The 20,145-nt window shown below is 39.9% G+C and overlaps 2 protein-coding genes across 9 annotated transcripts in view; both read right to left on the bottom strand.

Moving 5' to 3' along the window:
* The window catches only part of LOC121962812 (beta-1,3-galactosyltransferase 1-like), a 126,862-nt gene extending 113,605 nt beyond the window's left edge, over positions 1–13,257 (bottom strand). For 4 of the 6 annotated variants that reach the window (XR_006107166.2, XM_042513118.2, XM_088074727.1 and 1 more), the window contains exons 1-2: positions 13,107–13,256; positions 10,318–10,394 (exon numbers count right to left, since the gene is read on the bottom strand). The gene's annotated coding sequence lies outside the window, so the exon portion shown is untranslated. Of the gene's footprint in view, positions 1–10,317; positions 10,395–12,749; positions 12,802–13,106 lie in introns of all 6 variants that reach the window. The other 2 variants (XM_088074726.1, XM_042513117.2) reach the window with 2 other exon arrangements.
* A 5,519-nt stretch (positions 13,258–18,776) lies between these two features.
* xirp2a (xin actin binding repeat containing 2a) overlaps positions 18,777–20,145 on the bottom strand; it is a 65,096-nt gene continuing 63,727 nt past the window's right edge. For all 3 annotated transcript variants that reach the window (XM_088074125.1, XM_088074126.1, XM_042512875.2), the window contains 2 exons: positions 19,014–19,147; positions 18,777–18,916 (listed from right to left, as the gene is read on the bottom strand). In XM_088074125.1, coding sequence (XP_087930251.1) covers positions 19,053–19,147 — 95 coding nt within the window. In that variant the 3' untranslated portion in view covers positions 18,777–18,916; positions 19,014–19,052. The remainder of the gene's footprint in view (positions 18,917–19,013; positions 19,148–20,145) is intronic.

Raw genomic sequence — 20,145 nt, 5'->3', positions numbered from 1 at the left:
TAGCATTCATGTTGCAAAGCATGTATGTGCTCAAAACTCAGTGCCTAATGGAGTGCAACATATAGTATTCAAATCACTACACTACGTATTTATAGGCTTTTCTGGAAAGATAAATGTGCATTGTTTGCCTGGAGTACAAATATAACAAAAAAAAATGCCCTGAGAATAAATACGCTCCAAGAAAAGATTATACCAAACAAACCTCAAATGTGTTTTGCCTCTATCCCCATGTCTTCTTTGGGTGCTCAAGGGGAAGAATGTTTTTTTACCCCAGTGCCACTGTGAGAGCACAGTCAAACAACAAATAAACTATGTCTGGTGCAATAAATAAAAAAGAAAAATCGAGTGCGTGTGTACACTTGCTCAGATATCCTCCCAATATTGTTTTTCATTTGTCATTGTTTCAACCACATGGGCCTTTGTGGCCTTTGTGGTAATAACACATATCTACTTGGGGTTGTTTTGCCTTTGTCATGTGACGCTGCCACTGTCGATTATTTTTCAGTTAATCATTTGGTCTAAAAAATGTCAGAAAATATGGAGAAATGTCTGCACCACAACCAGAGCCCAGGGTGATGTCTTGAAAAGTCTTTTTGACCGACCAACTGTCCAAAGCCTGAATATATTTTAACACTATCAGAGTGCTCCAAGAACTAGACAAGACGAGTTGAAACTGGCGCCAATCCACAATGTTCGTCAGAGTTTCACAGAGTTTAAGCTTCAGCATCCACAGGAAAAAGCAAACATGTATAAAGTCCATTCTTGGATTTTATGATTCGATATCAGATCATTCAAATAAAATCAGTTTTAGTTGGTTGAATCAATCAATCAATTATTTCAAACCAGCCATAAGAAAACCAGCAAATACTCCTACTAAAATTACCTAAATGATTGATCCATTTAAAAAAAAAAATTTGCTGAATAACCATTTGAAACCTGGAGCAACATCACTTTTCTTGTATTTGTATTCAAACTTTTGAACCCTGAGCAAATGGCACAATCTCTTTCAAACCCATGGGCAAAAAGGCAATGGGCAACTCTGTATGAAAAAAAAGTCAATTTAGAAAATTTTATTTTTAAAACAGCTAGGGTAAAATGTCTGGGGAAAAAGATTTTACACAGTTTTGAGCACTTTTCCAGGTCATTTCCTGTTGCTTTTTAATTTTTCTTTCTTTTCTTCTCATTTTTTTAGTTTCTTTTTTTATTACTAATTTTTGAGTAATTTTGTTGTAATGTTTTGCTAATTTCTTGCTAATTTGGGGGTCATGTCTTCTTTCGTTGCTTAATGCTTTCTTCCCGCTTTTAAATGAAACCAAGTCAAATTTGCTTAGGTTTCAAAGGGTTAATCAATATACTATTCCACCTCTATGTGCTACACACATTTTCTATCTTCACAAAGGCCGAAGTGGTTGAAATAAATGTATACATATTGTATTGGTAATACGTGAACAAGTGCATGATCTCCACTTCTCTTCAAACGCTCTGACCTAAAGCTAGTAAAATGAAAATGGAAAAATTCAGAGGATGGAAGAAGAGCAAGAGTGTGTGCCGGAAAAAAGGTCTGCTATTATCATTCAGGCTTAACTTAGTGTTTTTTGACCTTTTGAGGCTCCCTCACAGCTGTTCTCAGGCAAGAAAAGGAATAAATGAGACAAAAGTCTTTGAGAACTCAGTACAAACATTACAGCCACACTCCTGTACTGTATCTACGCTTTCAGTGCATACGTACTGGTCCATGAGTGGAAAGAATACGCCATACAATACATTATACTTTCACCTTGCAGCCTTCTGTGAAGTTTATACTTTGAACATTTACGAGTGAAATACTTCCTCCAAGGCGAGACATTCCACCAACTTGCTCTCACATGAAAAGAAATCCTTCCCACTGCAACACCTCAGCCATCTTCAATTCATTTCTTTAACCTGCAAGCACCCTAAAGATGTCAAATCATTTTCATAGTTATGACTCAAAGAACTGTTATCTCCATCTGGATTTCTACATCAAATTCAGGGATGGGTTCAGAAAGTCTGCTCCAATTTGGATTTGGGAAAATACCCGGATTTGTTAAGCTCCGTGGCCTACGAATCCCTTATCCAATCTTTCATTCACAATCTCTCTCATTTGCCTCCATCTGACACTACAGCCAAATGCAAAGAAGAATTAACTGTTGATGTATAAAAACGTGTGCAACACAGACATAGCTAGCTTAAATGTGTGTCTAGCATCCATCGTGTTAAAGTAAGAGCCTTGTAGACAAATAGGACGAGCGCTCAGCCTCAGTCTACTGATGGTGTAACATCATTTTCTTTGACCGTCAGATTATTTGACCTGTGGCAGTGCAATAATCATTTCACATTAAAGTCCAAATGAAATGAAAAACACATTCTCTCAGTTTTAATCCTGTGCCCCTGAGTTAATCATTTAGCTTTTGTTATGCCAAATATATTTTTTAAAAATCTGAGTATTTTTACATTTCTCTTTCTGTCAAACAAGGTAAAACGATTTCAAATGTACGATGACTCATCCTGCTCTCAGGGGAGTTCAAATAAGTTAATCCAATCAAATGAGACTTTGGGCGACTAGCTAGCCTCATCGGTCATATAAGACTACACTTAACCATTAGTCGTGGCGACAGGAGACATGAAGAGATGAGTGTTTGGGTATCACATTGTTTCATCTCCAAAACAAAAGGGTCTAATTCGTTCATCTCTCCCTTGTCCTCCTCTTGATCTCACAGCGAGGGAGGTGTGTGCTTGGAGCCAACAGTCCGCTCAGCGCTAAACTCTAAGCCTGCACACTTTTTAGCAGTTCAATCAAATGCAAAGGGTTTCATTTAAATTTACCATGTAACTGTAAACTGCTCAAATATTCCCTTTCACTAGGGGAATAAATCACAATACAGACACTAAATACTGTTTTATTGGGACTTTAAGAGCATCATACATGCAAAAAAACTAATTTATTTAGTTGGTAATTCCTGAATGATCAACTAGAATTTATTTCCACTGTGTTGTTTTTTTATTTTTGCAGCTGTTGCACAATTTACTCATATGATAGAAAATTGAATATTTGGGGGAGAGGATGATTGTTGCGTCAAAACAAACAAGACCGTGATGGGTGTTTTTTATTTTTTCGTGATGTTATAGACCAAGCAAAAATAATCAGCAGATTAATGAAATGTACCTCATTCTCACTTTCATACTAAAGTTTATACTTTTTGGTGTGCTTTCCAAGCCCTTCTAACTTTCCTGTTAGTTATTCATCCTTTTTGCAATCATCAATATTGAGAGCTGAAGAAGAAAAAATCCTCAGTGTGAGCAGCGGCAGTGAATCCCTGAAGCAGCTAGAGCTCGATATCGACTAAACTTAAACTTCTTTGAGATTTTCTGCCAAAGTGAAGCGCCGCTTTGTATTTCAGACAGCACAAAAGCAACACGTGTATAAATCTAAAGTGGAATATGAACTTGTGAAATCCAGCGTCACAGCCTCGACCAGGATGAAAGCACCTATACTCAACATATCGCACCACTGTGGACATACGGTAACCTGCTGCTGCTTCATTTCATCAACAAGAGCGGAGGCAGAAGAGATCAACTATTTGATTGGGACCATCTGTTCGGTCCAGAAGGTCAGCTCCGAAAACTCCATTATCTAGGTCTGTCAGTCTCATGTAAATATATTTTCTGTCTTACAGCTGAGAGCAGAGGCAGTTAACAAGACCAACTGGGATAAGATAGGGATAAGATTGCTCCACATTAAATCTGCCTGCCCTCAAAATCAATTTGGCGGAAAGAATTTTCAGAGGCAAATGTCATATTTACATACAGGCCTCAAAGGATAAAGACGCTTAAAGATGCATCAAGAGTATCAAACATACCTAAAATAATTGGTGCTGCAACTAGTTTGTCTAAGATTAATGATGTTCTGTATGGTGTTTGTGCACACATAATAGTGCATACTCTATAATTAGGCCTAGGAGTCAAACACACGACTATTCAAATGGGTTAGTCGGGTCCACTGAGGAATGTGAGCTTGTTGAGAGCAGATGCTGATTGAAATCAACCGTGCATACAGCACGATATTAATATCACCTACTGAATTACGCCGAAAGCAGTACAAAATGTTATACATACAGCCTCCCAAAAATAAAAAGTAAACATCTTCCTCTGTGACGACTCTGTATTTAATTAATTTAGCTCAAGAAATAAAACAGCATGACTCTGACTCCTGCTTTCCCCCACACACCCTGCTGCATATACATATCAGTATGGAACCATGTTGGCCTTCTATAAAGAGGATTAGAGTGAGGAGGGGGATCACACTGAAAAAAATTATAATGCTTTTTCTTAGCATCTGCCTTCAAAGTGGATAGTGGCAGCACAATGCTACTGTCCAACATCTCTTCCAGAAGTCTTTCTCTCTAATTGAGGAAAACAGCCTCCCTATTGAAGCATGAATTTTAAAAAACGGGTGGTTTTGAATGTGTTTCATAAGCCACAGGGTTTCCGAATATGCTCAACATAAACTTTCAATTCACAACCTCAAAATTAGAGTGACAAGGTATCCATGCGGTAGCAGAGATAAGGTGGAGGGAAGCATGCCCTAACACAAACAAGGCTTCCTGGTGTTATAAATTCAGTGCTCTGGGAAGCCAAACAGCCTGTAGACGTACACAGGGAGACAGCTGATAGGGTCCTAACCCTTATATCCCCCCTCTATTTGACCACTCCAAAGAAAATCCAATCATCTACTTGACCAAGGGGGGAACTGGGAGACAGCAATAGCTGTGGCGGCCAGCTTGGCAAACCGGCAAAGTCCCGTCATCAGAACCCAATTAGAAAAAAACAGGGCTAGGAGACTCCGCTCTGCACTCATCCCATGCCAAGTGTGGTGGCGGAGGGGGCTCGGCAAGCTTTGCAGCAGAGCCTCGCGTGTGGAAATGGGAAGGCGAAGGCAGCCAACATGCAACCGCAGCTGGTAGAGTATGAGATAACAGGATGCGGGGGAGCGGCATGAGGCGAGCACAGCCCCGCTCTCCCTCCCTCTAACCTGCCGTGTGATACGACTTGGGTCATAAAAATGAACCACCGTGACCCTTAGAGCTGTGCACAAAAGGGAATAAAATGCAACTCAGCACTTAACCACGACTCCCCCTGACAAACTCAGCATTATTGAACAATGTAATCACCTGGCTGTTATATCAGGCCTGGCTGCAGCAGTCAGTAAATCACCTCATCAACCTGACATGCACCAGCGATGAGGACAATGACATTTTGGGTCCGTCTTTTCAGATTGTGTTTGTTTTTGTCCTCAGTAAAACAAGGACAGATATCTGCCAGCTGAGCTTTTTGGATAATGACAGCATATTACTCCTTATCATTTGACATTTTCGTAAACAAAAACAGGGAAATGGATGACAAAATGTTACTTAGTTTCTCCTTGCTACGATTTTAATGTGGCTTGCATGTTTTTGAGTCAAACCCAGTAAATATAGCCAGATAATAAACAACCAGGCTGTTTATTGTTTGTTTTCATGTGCCATGTTGTTGAAAGGGCTTGTGGGTAAAAAATCAGTATGATCACAGTATGCCGTTGCTGGATTTGAATCCATCATCTGTGCCTACGGAGTCAAACGCAGAGCTGGGGGCACACGTGGCTAAGCTCTGGCCAACAAGATTATCAAATGATCCAATAAACTTTGGACGGCAGTCGCAGACATGATCGCAACTAGCTAAGCTCGACAGATGAAACACAGAGCCGCCTGTGTAGCTCTCCAAGCCCTTCTCCACAGAGACGGAGGGAGCGGGGCTGAAAGAGAGGGGGCAGGAGAGGGAGCCAGTTTGGAGCAACAGCATAGGTCAGAGCACATCAATGTGAAACCAGTGAACGCCCCCAGAGAAAGAAAAGAATCAGAGAGAAATACTACAGCCACGGTAGCACAAAACTCAAGGCCTTATAAAAGATGACAGTCTTGCAAGTTACAGCCTCCTCCTATCAGTAATTACAGTGTAGCTGTGCAGTCATACAATCTAATGCAGGGTAAATTACAACTTCTTACACAGAAATCATTAATTCTGCATGAAAACGGGCAACTGGACAGTGCACTCCTTCATTGGTTTGCTTTCCCATGTTGTGATTAAACTGAACAATTTGGTCATTAATTATTTAGAGAGAGAGCTGAGCCAATAATAATACGCCATTAATTCCCTGAGGGAAATGGTCTTTTCGTTTGCCCTGCCTGAACAGGTCAGGGTCAACAATTCCAGCACCCCCTGAGGGAGATGTTCAAGGAGCAGGGGAGCATCTAAAAAGAATCCTACTGCTCCGTCAGAGGGACATTATGTCCCTCATTGTGTAAAATGAATAAATTATTAATCATTTCTCTGAGTAATTTGAGGAAATGATTTGATTTTTCTCACCAACAATGTGATTGCTATTTAAATTGCAATTATCTTCTGTGGTTCAAACTACAATCGCGCATTTGTGGTTTGTTATTAGAGATACAACAGTTCCAAAACTGAAAAAAAAATGTGCTGACCTTTCCACAAAAGTCCTTGTGTTTCAGCCCATCTTACATAGTTTGTAAAATAACAATATGGGAAAAAAAAATTTATGTTTATCAAGTCAGCAGGTCCTGTTAATATAGTTTATCTATGTACAGTTAATAAATAAAGTTAAGTTGTGATCATTGTTTTATAAAACTCATCCTGTTTCTACATTATTTAATCAGATAAAATGATGTTTTCCTTTGGATAAGTCACTGTTAACAGCCAGGTTTACCTAGCTGCCATAGCTCCTTCTGCAGCTAACATTGGTGAGGCTGTCCAAACCCATGGTGGCATTACTGTGAAAATATGGTGCCCACCCTCCTGTCTCCCCCCAGGTCACCCTGGTTAATAAGCGGTTTAATTTAGAGCCAAAGAAACCCTTTAGTAGGAATGTTAACTGTCTTAGTACCAACATCAGCGCAGCAAGTGGTGCTAACATAATTGACAGTGCTAAAGGGGTTTAAAATTAAACCACTAACTTAACGGGGTAACCTGAGGGGAGACCAGAGGGTGGGCAGCAGGTTTTCAAAGTAAAGCCTTCCCAACACCATGGGTCAGCACGGCTTCACCAGCAATAATTGCCAAATGAATGACAGCACTAGCAAGCTTTCGCCTGGCCCCTGTTCAAATATATTTGAATGAAATCATGATTCACCGTAATCTGCCTTTGATTGGCTTACCCTAACCATAGCATTCTCTTGCCTAAACCTAATAAACCCAAACAACTAACGCAACAAGTGCTAGCCAATAACAGTAAGAGTAGTGTGTAGTGCTGGCCGGAGGGTGTGCAGTGCGGGGACGCCGCAGCGGAGATCAGAGGGTGGGCATCATGTTTCCACATGTTAATGCAACTAACTGCCTGCCTGTCAGCAAAGCAAACAGAAAATAAAATCAAAGGCAATACATTTACATCACAAATCGCTCAAATGTCAGCATCTCTAAATGAAGAGTGCTTCAAAATGTAGCACCTCAGCTCACTGAGTGAATGGAGAGCTGCACTAAAAGGGGATACACGTCTTGTAATGTTTGTCATTTGGGTTTTTTTCTTAAAAATTAACTGTTTTCTTGCTGGTTAATGGGTATCTGGTGAAAGCAAAATTCACCTGAAACTGACATCTTGAGCTGAACAGTTTGATAAGAGATTAATCAGCGTCAGAGCTTGATAGATCCAGATATAAATCAAAAATGAAACCCTCAATCACAACCTATTCCTACCTTTGGCCAAGCTTAAATGTAAAGGCACTGGCATGCAGAGCGCTCATTAACTGGGCAACAGCCAACAGATTATTTTTTGTTGTTTTTCCCATCTCGCATAATTAAGATTGGCTGAGTAAATTTATCTGTTTTCTTTATAGCCGGCGGAATCCACAGCTGACATCTTAAATTTTCTCTTGCTACAGCTTGTTAAACAGTTAGTTATGTACGTTATAATTAAAATTATGGCTCTCGCAATTGAACATTGCACTTTTTTCCAAAGTTATCAAAAGAAATTATCATTCAGCACTTCACTGTTGTGAACACATTTAAAATGTAAAAAAAAAACTGCAGGAGTGAAGTCTGAATACCAGACACACTAAACTGGGTGCAAAGTACAGTCAGTGATGAGGCATTTGTCTTAGTGACACTGCTGCAGGAATATATTACTGCTTTATGGACATGTTGGCTTAGAGGTTTGGCTCACAGCAGATAACACATTTCCTTCTATGTATATTTAGCATTTTGTTACTGTCAGCCTGTCACTTAAGCAGCACAGTAGCCAGCCATTTGCATACAGGAAGAAATGCAGGGTAGCAATGTACTGAAACACAGCATTAGCCCTGACAGGGTTCCCACACTTTTTTACCAATGAATTTTCAAAACTTTTCCACTATATTTGACCCTTTTCCAGGACTTAACTGAGGTAGTTTTAAATGGGTGGGCCTTTATAGTAATACGCAGCGCTTCACACACATTCAGCAGCGGCAGTCACTTTATATTGATTTTATATTTTTGGGGGCTTAACTGTTGATGATTAGCACTGTTGAAATATATATATCGTTCTGTTATTCAATGTACCACACTTCCTGGAAAGCAGAGTGTACTCTGGGAACAGATGGAGAGGCAAAAGGCCATGCACAGTTAAAGTGAGACTTAACTGTTCGTTCTGCTGGGTCTAAAAGTTTGCATTCACTCACAGCAGCTGCTACTCTCACTACGTAGATTCATGACTATGTTAACCACGCACTGAGTACTGGACTATAGTTCAGCCTGCGTGTATGAAAGGACAAGTCAGCCTTGAATATTTGAAAGTCACCATCCAGTGATGCTGGGCGCAAAAAGGAAGCACTGTCATTTTCTGTACTTTCTTTGATTTCTCATATTATCCACAACAGCAGAATGTGTCTAAGCCGGATAATGTCAATCACAGCTGGTCATACGGGTATAGAGTATGTGCTTTCCAGCTCGTCTACAATCATATATCTATGATTGCGGGCATGCCCCTTACTCAGCGGAGAAATTGGTATATCTTCCTCTTCTATGATGGATTCCTGCCTGTATGATGCTTGAATGTTGATGCAGAAAGACTTGGAGTGACTGACAGTAAATCCAGATGATGAATGGCAGAGCAGGTTTGCCAAATATTAAATTAAACCAATGGTGGTGACGGGGGGGGGCTAAATTGAACATTAACTGAAGGTCTTTATAAAGCAGCAGAATCCAAAGGAGATTCTGACAAAACAGCGGATGTTCCCTGGGGGCACCAAAATGCCACCGCACGCCGTAACAAACAGCAACCCAGCATCCGACAGATTTCCTATTTAAATCGTGCTGACGTGAAAGGCAGCCGCAAAAGCGTAAGTGCATTGAAATTGTGAACGAGTTAATAAGCTGGTTTGTGATACACTTTTCTGGAGCGCTCTTTGCTAATGTCATTCATCACTGTCACATATAGTTTATCTCATCTGGGAGCGCGCTGTTGCCCAACAAATCGAATTCCAATCACTTCCAGGACAAAAATATGATGTAATTAAAAGAATCGGGTCTTGCCTGAGGGCCTCTGCTCCCAGATTCATTTCAGCCAAATAAAATCTTCAATTTCCTAATCGGTGCTACACGTTAAAATTGCATCAAGTTATTTAGTGTGGAGCATTTCAGAAGATCAATTTTGTGTGTCACATTCACCCAATAACTCCGACAGGAAGGATGCCTTCACATATAAATCCCCAACACTGGGGTTAAATGAGTTAAAAGCAGCCCGTGAGATGCACACCCAGGGGCTTGCTTCCTCTCACAGGATGTCAATAATATGTAGTTCACAACACAGCGGATGTAAACAACCTATTTATAGATATAAGGGCTGTGATAAGACTCAGTGTAAGTGTTAAATCCTGAAATACCACTACTACACTTTAAAAAGGTCCGGTGTGTAGGATTTAGGGGAAAATATTGGCAGAAACTGAATATGACATAGAAAGTACAAGGGCTGGGTATTATCAAGAACCTCAAAACTCAATTCAATTTTGATTATTTGGGTCACAATTCGATTCGATTTCAATTCGATATTGATCCAGCTGCTTTGATATCGATTCAGTTATGTGTATTGATGTCAGAAATACCCAGATAATTCATCAGAATACCTTCTGATATGTGCTTAAAAAAGCGCGCATTATCTGTATTGATTTAGAACAAACTGACACCAAAACTTATTTTACTACTACATTATTCTTTAAATTAAAAGTACAGAAAAGTGTCTTCTTGAGTGTATATGGATTGTTGTGTTCTTGTTACCTTAGAATGATCCGTTCATTTCTACATAGGGAGCAGGTCCTCGTCCACAGACTCCACCATGTTGCGCCGCCATGTTTCTACAGTAGCCCAGAGCAGACAAACCAAACACTAGCTCTAGATTAGGACTGTACAAGTAACTGAAATACTATTCTGATCACAATGTGGTCATGTGAAATATCAAATTTTCAGAAGCTGCAATCACATACATGTCATTGTAAATGCAGCATTGCGGTGCTGATGTCTCGGCCTACAAATCATTGCTTGACTCGCGGCCCGTCTGCGATGAGCCCAACAGCAGCACAGATTCACTGAATTGCAACATGAAACTGCTTTATTTGCTCTCTCAAACACTCAGTCCATTTGTTTTGTAGAGAGAGATACCTGTGCAGATGATTCAGCTCTTGAAAAAAACTTGTTAACAGTAACACTTTTTGCACAGAGAACATGTGACTGAGCTGATAGACAGTCCCTTCTTTACGCTGCCTTTGCTGTTATTATACCAACCCTGTTCTGCCGGGCAGGGTTGGAAATTAGCACGAGCCACAAGTCAAGTGGTTGCTAGATTTGCTTCACTCACCAGCCAAAAAACAATGGCGATATATTGAGTGGCTGGTAGATTTTGGTATCTACCAGCCAAACCGGCAGGTAGACAAAAAAGTTAATTTCCAACCCTGCTGCCGGTAGTCCGTTTTACCAAATCAGCTGCACACAAAAGACATTTTCATAGTTCACAGTGGGGTATTTGCCAGAGTATGCCATAAAACAAAATGTAAAAGTCTCTTAAGAGTCTTTAACCAAAGACCTTATTTCAGGCTTCTAACCAAAAAACATTCAAAAAACCCAATTACTTTGAGACAAGGGAGCTGGAAGTGCTGAAATGCTAACAGATTTCCGGGTTTTAGGACTCATTCCTGTTGTCTATTCCTGCCTCGAACATGCAGTGTAAAAGGGGTTAATGAACACTGAAGAATCCTACCCTGAATTGCAGAAGCATGGGAGATGTTTCTGCAATTCTCACAACTAGATGCCACTAAATCCTGCACACTGCTCCTTTAAAAACAAGGCGCAAATCATTGATTTTTGGAACTTACAGGCTTCATAAGGAAGAAATTCTGAGGGTCTCTTATTGAGCTACACTCATTATCATAATCATTTTTTAAAAGACTATCAGCTGTGGCATGACGAAGAAGTTATTAGCTCAGATCTGAACCTTAAGTCTGGAAATAGCTTCTAAATCTCAACATTTGTTCGAGCTTTAGAGACAGACAAAGACTTCAATCAAGATCGGCTTTATCAAACAGTCTCCCAGGAGAAAAATGGATATTGTCAGATGAAGTCAAGCAAGCTGAGATCAATTAACATTTTCTTTTTTTCTTAGAGAATCAGTTATTCTATCACCTTCAGTTCACCAAACTAGACCTCCCAACCCATGTTCATCACTGTCATCTGCAGTCACCCGTGTGTGGGACCCATTCTGATATGTCATTGCCTAATTGAGATTAAACCACTGTATTTCATGTCACGGGAGATAAATGGAGGACTGTGGGACATTTCTGAAATTAAATGGAACATTTTCTCCCCCCACTCATACAATATCAGTATCTGGTCATGCGCCAGCACACAGGCTTAAATGAGAGAATTTGGCAGGGGCTGCTGGTATTAACGACCCAGGCGGCGGTGTAAGGTTGAAAGCCACGGCGCTCAGAAAAAAAGCCAAGCTTGCTTCTCTGGTATTACTTCACGACAAGAAACAGTGTGAAGAAGTATTGATGTAACCTCTTCGTGGAGCGGTGTAATTCCAAAAAGAGGATCAGTCCTGTAGGAGGGAGATGCGTTTGAGATCTGTGGTATTCAGGTTTCAAAGCAACTGTCAAAATAAATCTCCAGAAATGGATTTTTAGAGGCTTAGACACACTGCTCACAGTGAGCAGAGACACTGGCCGTGAATTGTTGTTGTGACCCGTCCACTACAAGGTAAAATCCTATTGAGCAGCTTGCCACAGAGGGTTATATCCCCCCGCTTTCCATTTTAACTGTCCCCTGCACTTCCTAGGAGTATCTGACTGAGTGATAAAGCACAGCAGGGTGACATTAATTCCTTTATGCTATGAAACAAAGGGCTTATGGATTTTACCAGTTCATGTTAAGTGATGTGGATTAGCAGTCAGATGAATCAGTGCACTTGATATTAGGCTATAATGTGCACAGTATTATGAAATGCACAATGCTCTCATCTACTTATCTGGATTTATCCTGTCTCTGCTTTGCTCTCTTCTCCTCTCACACACATATAAATACCAATGAGCCAAAAAAATTACATTTAAATGATGGCATGCACTTAAAAAGACAAAATTAAGTGTGTCAATGATGCCAGGCTAACCTAGTGAGCAGTAAAACCTCACAAAATAGGTAGCAGCTCCCAGCACCCTTACCTCCCCGCTGTGCAGCACAATTTAAAATGTTTTCAAGTCACATACGTCAAACCTAAAAAAAAAAACCAGTCAAAATCCGCTTTTAAATGACAGTCCAGTCAACCTTTAAAAAACACAGCTTCCTTTGACACAAATTAACTTCGAAACGGGCAAATTAGCTGCCACAGCTGGGGTCAAACAGCGCATTCACAAACATAACAGCACATGATGGACTTAGCAAGCCAAAACTCAATTTTACTTCCAAAAACAGCGTCCGTCCGGAAGCGCACGAGCGCCTGAAGCCACTAATTAGTGCCTGGAAAGCGAGCAGCGCAGCACACACCGGAGAAACACGGTGTTTTTAGCATTTTTACTCACCTTCCGGTGTTGTCCTCCGTGTCCCGTCGTTAAAACTTGTCCTAGCAGCTGAGCACCGTCCGCTCCACACCGCGCGGAGTCCTCCTCTGCTGCTCTGTGTCTCGCGCTGCACGCTCGTGGAGGGGGCGGCGGCAGCCGGCGGAGGAGAGGGGCCGTCCAATCAGCGGCCGCCTGATGGGAGGGACAGCAGCCAATCGGTCCCTGGCCGCGAGCGAGGAGCATGATGCTGCTTTGTTTAACGGAGACTGACTCTCAGGCAGCGCAGCGGCCGCTTGTCATGCCTGGATGATCTGAAGGCATCAGGGCAAAAATAAACCCGCGGCCCTGTTTCAGGGGAGAGCAGTGATTGACCGGCTCTCTTAAGGACATTCTTGTTTGATTGAGCACCATTAAAGGAAAGGTTCACATGTTTTTAAGTCCATTTATTTTAATAGCCTACTCACATGTCAACGCGTTTGTTAAAAGAGTTATTGGTCGCTATAATAACTAAGAAACTCATATAATTGGATGATAAATTGACTAGTGGATCAATAGAAAGCGAGTCAACAAAAAAAGATGATTGATTAATAATTTCAGTTAGATTTTCTGCAGTTTTTTGCTGGTGTCTTAAGTCTCTTATAAAAGTATAGCATATAATGGGGAAGGAATATATTTCAAAATATATTTTAAAAATTGCTGTGACAAGTAACAATGCACCCAGACCCCACCACCCATATATTGCTATATAAAAATGTTGAAATATATAAATAAATAAAATAATAATAATAATTAATTCCTGTGCTTTGACAGGTAACTAGCATTATGTCCATATATATATATATATATATATATATATATATATATAGATATATATATATATATATATATATATATATATATATATATATATATATATATATATATATTTAAATAAACAACATTTAAATTTATAAAGAAAAAAAAGCAATGCTCTGATTGGTAACCAAGCATCACACCAGCTATACTGTATACATATGCACTGTATATATATTCCTAAGATATTGATTAAAATAAAAATTAAATGCCGTGCCCCTAACAAGTACTGATGGGTTTGTGCAACTTTTGTTTTTTAACATTGTTGTCCATACATATGTTCAATTTGCTTTAGATAATGGTGTTGACATAATTGTTGTTCTTGTTGCATATTGTTCTGTTAAAATGTGCTTTGGCAATACTGTTTCACTATTGTCGTGCCAATAAAGCCTCCTTGAATTGAGCTGATTTGAATTGAATTGTTTCCCCCCTTAAATTAGCATTCAGTTATCAAAAACTTTGAGAGCCCCCAATCTACGATTTTATATTCCAAATGCTCTTAAATTGTTAGTTTATCTGTTACGTTTTGAAAAATGACTCCTGAGGGTAATTACCCCTTGCAGTTGGATAACAGAAGGCGTAGAATTAATGATCACCCCCCAATGTTTAATAAGTAGTTATGCATTACCTTTTGCTTTAGGAAATAGTGAGAGGAATTCTTTGCAATTTTTGATCTTTATGTAACAAATAAATCAGTGGAAAAGAAAATCAAGGGCAGATTAATTGATAGTGAAACTGATCTGAAGTTGCAGATCTAACTTTTTCCTCCTCCTAGTTGGACAAGTGTAGTACATAATTCCCTCCTTGTGTTTCTCGAAACAATGATTCTTTTATGAGACATTTTACTGGAAATGACGAACAGCAAGATGGCATGACATTAAACAAAAGGCCCCCCTCAGATTTAACTTGTGGGCATGGCTGTTCATTTTAAGATTAGCTAAAAATATCATCACCAAACCAAACTGAAATGTTACTTTTTAAGCTAAAATATAATGAAATTACTTGACAGCGTGACTTTTTAAGCATCTGACCTATTGAGCAGTGAACAGCAAACTGTCTCCTGAGACTTAGAAAAGAAATAATGAAAAATACAACAAAAACACATCATAAACACATTGGGTGTTAAAGTTTTGGATAAAGTGTCGTTAGATGTACATATAAGCATGTGATCACTGTTAGACGACAGACTTGAAAACATGTGAACTTGCCCTTTAACCCTTTCAAACCTGGATCGACATCACTTTTCTTGTGCTGCGTTCAGAAGCCTATCACAAGTATTTAAACCTTTGCACAAATTGAGCTAATTTGTTTTATTCTCTTAAAAAACATGGGAAAAAATGAGCAACTTGGCAAGAAATGTTCCACAAATTGCATGCTATTGTCTGCATTATTGTTTTGTTTTTTTCTTTGTTATGGGGGGCGGGGTAATTTTCTTTTACTTTTTACACATTTCTTGCAACTTTTTGTGTCATTTCTTCTTCTTCTTCCCATGTTTTGGTTTGGTGATTTGTCAGGCAGCCAGGCCCCAGAACACCCTGCTTGGCTTATGTATAAATCTGCATTTTTATTGCAAAACTGAGCACCATTTTAGCTATCTTTAACAGCTGTGCATGGGCAGTTTTATTATTCTTGCCTGTCCTGTCTGACTGGATAGACAGTTGTCTGGGTTTATAATTGTTTGTCAGAGGGATAAAACGATTAAAAATGTACAAAATTGCATCTTCTTTGGGTTGTCAATGAAAACATTACAGGAGAAAAAAAATTGCCTAATTAAAAATACGCCAAACTGCATTTCAGGAGAGGAAGCTGAATTATTGAACCAGCAACTGTGCTTCCCCAACTTCAAGGAGCTGTCAGCACAATGTAGCATGACCCACGCTGAATGCGTAAAGCCATCACTTTTCTGACACAGAAGTTTTGTGCCGGTGTAATTAACATTGCGGTATATTCTCTTTGCAGCCAATTACCCCACGTGTTCAAGCTGTGAGTGAGCAAGGGGGGAAAAAATCCGTCAGAGGTGACAAAAGCCACCTAATGGAAAAATCTGTAACTCCTGCAACAGGCCTGCTCTATCAGTGAAAATCAATACACCTTTCGCCAAAGAGATCTCAGCTGGACTGTGTTATCAAGGTGCACCATATATCAAACTCCCCAGCCACACAAAGGGGATACGGCTGAGCACCATTACTGCTCCTGTCTGTGCGCTCGCTGATTAAACAGTCATATATTGTCGAGTTCATGAAGCTTTATTTCAACCGGAAGACATAATAGAAATGAAACCTCTTTATTCAGACACAAAAGAAAGCTGGCAGCCATTCATTCAAAGATTGTTATTAATGCACATATTGAGAAAAATATAGCTCTTTAGATCAGTCAGCAAAAAAGTAGATAAGTTTACTAAGTAAGATACAAGAAAAAATATCCACTCTCCGTTTCTCTGCACACCAGGTGCATTCAATCAATCAAAGTTAGATATTGAATAAAAGAGTATCAGTTTAAACTCAGTACAAAAACACTAGATTAAAGGAGCAGTGTGTAAGATTTAGGGGGGGATCTAGTGGCAACTAGTGGTGAAGATTGCACATTGCAACCAGCTGAAAGCTCCCGGTTAGAATTCCTGCAGAGTTCATTCTTCAGGAGGTTTTTACCAGGAGTCAAATGATCTCTTCTTCTCCAAAATAAACAGACCTTGTGATTTAAAGCAGTTTCACGTTAAAAAATGTATCCTACGCTATTCGGCATGTCACAGACAGCCCACATGTCAAGCACCAGCTAACATTTATTTTTTTTTAATCCAAACATTTAGGAAGTTTCACGGGGAGATAAATAATCTGCAGTTTTTTCTTTGTTTTGTTTTGTTTTGTTTTTCAATCATTTTGAGTTTTGTGGTGTTTTTTCTTCGTATTCTTTCAATAATTAAATAATTTTTTGTTTGATTTGATTGATTGATTTGTCCACATTGGGTACTTTTACTTTAAATACTTTAAGTACATTTGCCTGATTATACTTACTTTTACTGCAGTGCCTTTTGCAATGCAGGTTTTCTGCTTGAGTATTTTTTTAAAGTGTGGTACTGGTACTTTTACTCAAGTAATGGATCTGAATACTTCTTCCACCACTGCATGATGATCCCTGCAGACGACTGTATGTAGATATAAACGGATTCTAAGGTAACGAAAACACAATGATTCTTATTTTCAGGTGTTAATACACTAAAGAAAACATACTTATTATATTCCATTTCTGCCCATGCATCCCCGAAATCCTACACAATGGACCTTTGAATCACAGCAGTTCATCTCTCCATGGACATAGATTTGAAGCAATTCGTGGGCAGTGCTGCCTGATTATTTGGTTGAATGGGCTGAAGAGTTCAAGAGTTGTCGCTGTCGTCGTCATCGTAGTATCTATTCCTCTTGATCTGCTCCTCCACTGTCAGGGCGCCGTCTCCGTCTTTCCACAAAGACGTGCCGTCTCTCCAGTCTGTGGCAAAGCTGTCACTGCGCTCATCCTTCCCCCTCACATCTCCCGCTTTACCCCCGCTCTCTCTCGCCTCCATCCCAAAATCCAAAAGGTCATCCAGCACTGACACCGGCGGCGTCTCCCCGGCAGATTGACTGAAGATGTCGGATTTGAGATCAGATAGCAGGCTGGAGCTGCTGGTGCTCAGGCCGGCGAAAATGTCCTCGAGGAAGCTCGATGTGCTAATCTTTGGCTCTGTGGCCTCGTTTTTGAAAGTGAATGCTCCCTCGGCTGTGTCTGCGGAGAAATTTGTGTCTGAATAGCAGTCTGTGGCGTCAGTACATTTGGCACCCGCTGGCACAAAAGCATCATCCCTCTGTGCCAATTGCAGCACTTCGCTTGGCATCCATTTTGATTCCTCGCAGCGGTCGGCTTGGAAGAAATCTGTTGTTCTTGTTGTATCTGTCAGAAAGAGTGACTGGTTCTGCTTTTCTTCATCCTCGCTAAGCCCTTGAAACAAAATTTCATGCTCCAGCAGCGTCTGGCCGTAATTATTGTTATTGTTGGAGTTTGCATTCTGCGCCTGTCCTGCCGTCGCCTCCTCATCTATTAAGGTGACCTTTACCGCCTCCCCGTTGTTCACGCCGTCATTATTTCCTTTACCTATCTCCTCCTGGCGTTCCCTCTCACCCGCTGCACTTTCAATCTGCCCATCATGTCCATTTACTTTCACCTCCTCCATCCTTTCTACACTTTTCTCCACGTTCTTCTGCTGCTCTTCCACAGCTCCTCCATCACTCCCAGCGCCGTGTTCCTCCTCCTCCGCCACTCCAGGGTGCACTTCAGAGTCCATTTCTGAACACGCTTGTGCCGCAGCCTCAGAGACATTGTTTGACTCTTTAGTTGCTGGAGTGTGAGCAGCTCTCTCTGGTTCCTCGGTGACTGCTGCCGGGGAGGCCGGAGCCTCCGACTGTGCCGGAGTCTCTTCAGGTTTTTTCACACTCTCTGTTGAGCAGGCGCTCTCTTGCACTTTGCCATTTTCCTGGGGTCCATTTTGTACTTTAGCTGCGGGGGGATCAGTCTCCTTTAATGAAGGCTTCGTAGGCTGATTTAGGTGTTCATTTTCTTCAGCTGAGCCCTCCTTCGGGGGCCATGACGGCTTAACCAGCTTCAGCTCCTCCTCGATAGTGAAGGATTTCTTTGGAGAATCTGGTTGTGGAGGCCACACGACAGAAATCTTCGTTGTGAGCTTTTTGTTTTCGAGCTCCGATTTGTCATCATCCTGAGTGCCTAATGTGCTCTGAGTGGTGGAATATCTGGACTCCATGATTTTCTTTTCAGGTGACGGTGATTTGACTTTTGTCTTTTCGGCTGAACTCTCCTGGTTCTTATTATTCCATAATTCTTTGTGAGGTTTCTGTCCGAATCCCTCGTCATAATTTCCTTTGGACTTGAAAAGTTGCTTGTAGTGTGGCTTGCAGTACATTCGTCCATGGAGAGAGGCATAGTTACCAAGGCTACAAATAAAAAAATAAAAAAGGAAGAAAATAAGAAGTTAAATTGGCGCAAAGAAAAATCAGACAAATGCTTTTATGCTCTGTGAAATAGCTTCACCTTAGTTTGCCTCTGCAGTGTTCACAGCGAAAGCAGCTTTTATGGAAGTTTTGTTTGTCTGCGATCAGCGATTCCATCGGGTACACCCTCTTCCGACACGCCCTGCACAGTTCGGACTCTGGAACTCGAATTTTCTGCAAAGAAATGAGGTAAAAACTTTTACAGAGTTTACAGGGTGGTTATTTTCTTGTAATTTCCTAGGAAATTACCTGGAAAGAAGCATATAATTTGGTACAAATCACAGGCAGAATTTAGATGCTCAGTTGGCGCTTTTGTAATTGCTTTAAGAGGAGCAATTATGCTAATTTTAAAGTTTACCCTTGCATTTAAGGTTTATAATAGACCATGTTTACAAGCTTTAACATTCAAAAAACAAAATTTTATTTGATGAGAGTCAGAGGACAATGTACTTCACTTTTCAGGATATCATCAATGTCAATATTTTTATTTATTTGTCAATTATTTTATTTTTTTATTTGACTCTGTAATATGTCATAATTATTATTTTAACTTTTTTTACAGCTATATTTTACCTGTTTTTTTATAACAAATGTCCTTTTTTATGTTGCATGTATGTGTGCTTGGTGGATGTGGGTTCTAACTTTTTATACGTTATAACTATTGTTTGAATTGTTTTCTAATACTATGAGCTTTGTGTTCTGAAAAAAGTAAAAAAAATATATACATATATATTTTCTTATACTGTCTGAACTCTGAACTGTCACTGAAGCCACAAGAATGATGTCACGGCGAGTTTCCGCTGTGAAAAAAACCACCGATAAAAGCTTTTAAACAGAACCAGACTTTAACATCGTTATTTATGTAATTATTTATGTTGTTAAAAATCTATTTAAAAAATGTGAAAATGTTAGAATATGAAAATATCTTTAAAAAAATGTAAAAAAAAAAAATTTACAACAAGAAAAATGTCGTACTATAACAAAAAAATATTTTTGTGTAAAGATATTAAAAATATCTTGCTATAACAAGGAAATTTTCTAGTTTTGAAATCATTTAAATAAATCATGTCATTACCTGATCGTGGTCATTTTTTTTCTGGCAGTTCTACACTTCCAGATGGAAGATTCTCCTTCAAGGATTTCTTTAGCAATTAATAACACACAACATTCAA

This window comes from Plectropomus leopardus, chromosome 24 (genome assembly GCF_026936395.1).
Source record: "Plectropomus leopardus strain MGB_pleo_1.0 chromosome 24, ASM2693639v1, whole genome shotgun sequence".
In the NCBI taxonomy this organism is placed as follows: Eukaryota; Metazoa; Chordata; class Actinopteri; order Perciformes; family Serranidae; genus Plectropomus; species Plectropomus leopardus.
The sequence above is the reverse complement of the archived record's forward strand: the minus strand, read 5'-3'. Positions and strand labels throughout refer to the sequence as shown.